The sequence below is a fragment of the Penaeus chinensis genome, chromosome 21 (genome assembly GCF_019202785.1).
Source record: "Penaeus chinensis breed Huanghai No. 1 chromosome 21, ASM1920278v2, whole genome shotgun sequence".
NCBI lineage: Eukaryota > Metazoa > Arthropoda > Malacostraca > Decapoda > Penaeidae > Penaeus > Penaeus chinensis.
The window spans coordinates 3,321,990-3,324,489 of NC_061839.1; the positions used below are offsets into that span (position 1 = coordinate 3,321,990).

At 38.9% G+C, this 2,500-nt stretch overlaps 1 protein-coding gene across 3 annotated transcripts in view; it reads right to left on the reverse strand.

The window, feature by feature from the left end:
* LOC125036472 (CD109 antigen-like) overlaps positions 1 to 2,500 on the reverse strand; it is a 229,890-nt gene that overhangs the window by 35,690 nt on the left and 191,700 nt on the right. For all 3 annotated transcript variants that reach the window (XM_047629072.1, XM_047629070.1, XM_047629071.1), the window contains 2 exons: positions 1,207 to 1,491; positions 193 to 335 (listed from right to left, as the gene is read on the reverse strand). In XM_047629072.1, the coding sequence (XP_047485028.1) occupies positions 193 to 335; positions 1,207 to 1,491 (428 nt within the window). The remainder of the gene's footprint in view (positions 1 to 192; positions 336 to 1,206; positions 1,492 to 2,500) is intronic.

Genomic DNA, 2,500 nt, shown 5'->3' on the forward strand with positions numbered 1-2,500 from the left:
AGAGCGAGAGGGAGAGGGAAAGGGAGAAGGAGAGAGAGAGAGAAAGAGGAGAGAGAGAGAGAGAGATTGAAACAGGTATAGCCAGATTCAGATCAAGAGAGAGAGCAAGCACTTTAACGGGAGAACGAGTGAAAAAAAACAAAACAAAAACACAGACAGACAGACAAACCGAACCAAGCTAAAAACACTCACGAGAAGGTGTCGTTGGGATCCACTCCTGGCGAAGTCCTCGGCAGGTGCAGGACGTTTTCAGGCAATCCTTCTTCAGAGACCCACCGCTGTTCGAGGGCGGCCTGCCTCGACCCGCTGCCGTCCTGGGCCATCTGGCGTAGGATCTGCCAAGGACATAGAGTGAGTCCTTTAGTGAAAATATTCCTTACATAATATTAGTATTCCTTTGGTGTTAACACGAAGAAATTCCTTGATAACAAGAAAATACTTAGTAATAACACAAATATATTCCTTTGGTAATAACATTCGAGATATCTTCTTTCATTTTACTGAAATTTCCTTAATAAGCATTACCTTATAACTAACACGGAAATTTCATCTTGATAATATCTCTTAATAACATGCATTTCACATCCGAAATTTCTTGTTAATAGCACACAAGAATTTCCTAAAACTTCGGTATTAGTGAGGACAAAATAAATGATGATAAAATAAAAAAATGTATGAAAAGTATGAATTAAATGAACAGGTATATGATGCAAGACCTATATAGAATAACTTTGTGGAATTCTCTTCAAAGCGTTCATTCATTTTGATAAGTTTACAATTCATTTATTCTTTGCCCCCAATTCATTATTCATTCATGCATTTTCAACAATGCGGTTTACCAGTTTAGTTCCATAATTTACTCACATTTTCATCGATTCACAATTTATTCATTCATTCTCATCAGTTTGGTTCACTCGTTCATGTTAATCCATTCACTTCATTCATCATTTAAATATAGCCGTTGAATCATATTGTCTTCCACCCTTGCCTTCATGGTAGATTAAAAATGAGATTAAAAAAAATGCAGGAATGAATTCTTAATAAAAGAGAGAAAACTAAATAATAAAAGCTTAATATATATATATATATATATATATATAGCAATATTTATATCTATCTATCTATCTATCTATCTATCTATCTATCTATCTATATATATAGATATGAAACTTAAAAAAAGAAAGAAGAAAAGCGAACCCCACTTACCATAGCGTGCGTCAAGTCGTTCCCGGCCTGCATGCTGTACGAAGCCCAGTGAGAGCCTGCCAGTGCCACCCGGCTGCCAGGGACTGCCTTTACCGTGACCTTCATCGCCTGCGTCTCCGCCTGCTGCTCCATGGACACGTCGAGGCCCTTTCTCGTGAGGGCGTCCACCGGGAAGGTCAGGGCGTCGGCCACGAGGTCACCGTCCCTGCCTGCTGCGTAGACCACGACCGTCGCCAGCCCTGCCAATTCCGGCGTCAGGGGCAGGGGGAAGGTCTTCAGGGACGCCTGGACGAGGGGAGGGAGAGTAGAATGAGAAACGGAGGGGGAAGATAAGAGGGATGAGAGTGATGAATGGGGTGATAGGGGTGATAAACGAGAAGGTAAGAGGGGTAAGATTGATAAACGGGGGAGAAAAGAGGTAGAGAAGGGGGGAGAAAGGGAGATAAGAGATGATAATTGGGAGAGAAGAGAATGATAAAGGATAATGGGAAAGATAAGGGTGATAAATGGAGGAGATAAGGGGAATAAATGGGGGAAGAGGTAAAAGAGGTAAAGAGATTTTGGGAAAGGGTAAAATGGGAAGATAAGGATGGGAAAAGGAGTAGAATAGAGAGGAAGAAAGATGGAAAAGGGGAAAAGGTGAAAGTAGGTGTTAATAGCCAATACTCGATATACTGATATGAGTTTTAATTACAAGCAAAATATTGTGGAACCTTCAAATAAAATGCATCTTATTATATATATATATATATATATATATATATATATATATATATATATATATATATAATTCTTCGCTTCGCAAAGCTGTGGAAACTTCCAAATGATTTTCACATTCAGTCAAAGCATATGTTTTTTTTACTATTATTACATGCATTGTTCATCTTAAGAAAAGTAGGATTTGCATGAGGTTTTGCATCTTATCGTATTCACGGCCAATTCTCAGACAACTGGACAAATCCACTGATCACGGGCATTTACTTATTTTTGAGCCTGTAACGTTATATCATAGAGGTACAGAATGATTTTGAAGATATTCATCCTACCGAATTCAGTACCACGTCATACAATTCGGATACGTTACAAATTCTTGCCATGTCGTTCTAGTGGCTATCATGAGGGACTTCTCATTGAAAACATATAGACTGAACAGGTCTTTGATGCACTTCTAAAAAGACAAATAAACATACAATGCGATTCGTGATTAATGAAAACAGAAATATCTATTTGTGGCGTATGTTTATGTCAAAGAGTATTCGTGCTCTGATTGGCTGGTGATGTGCAACAGGTCCCA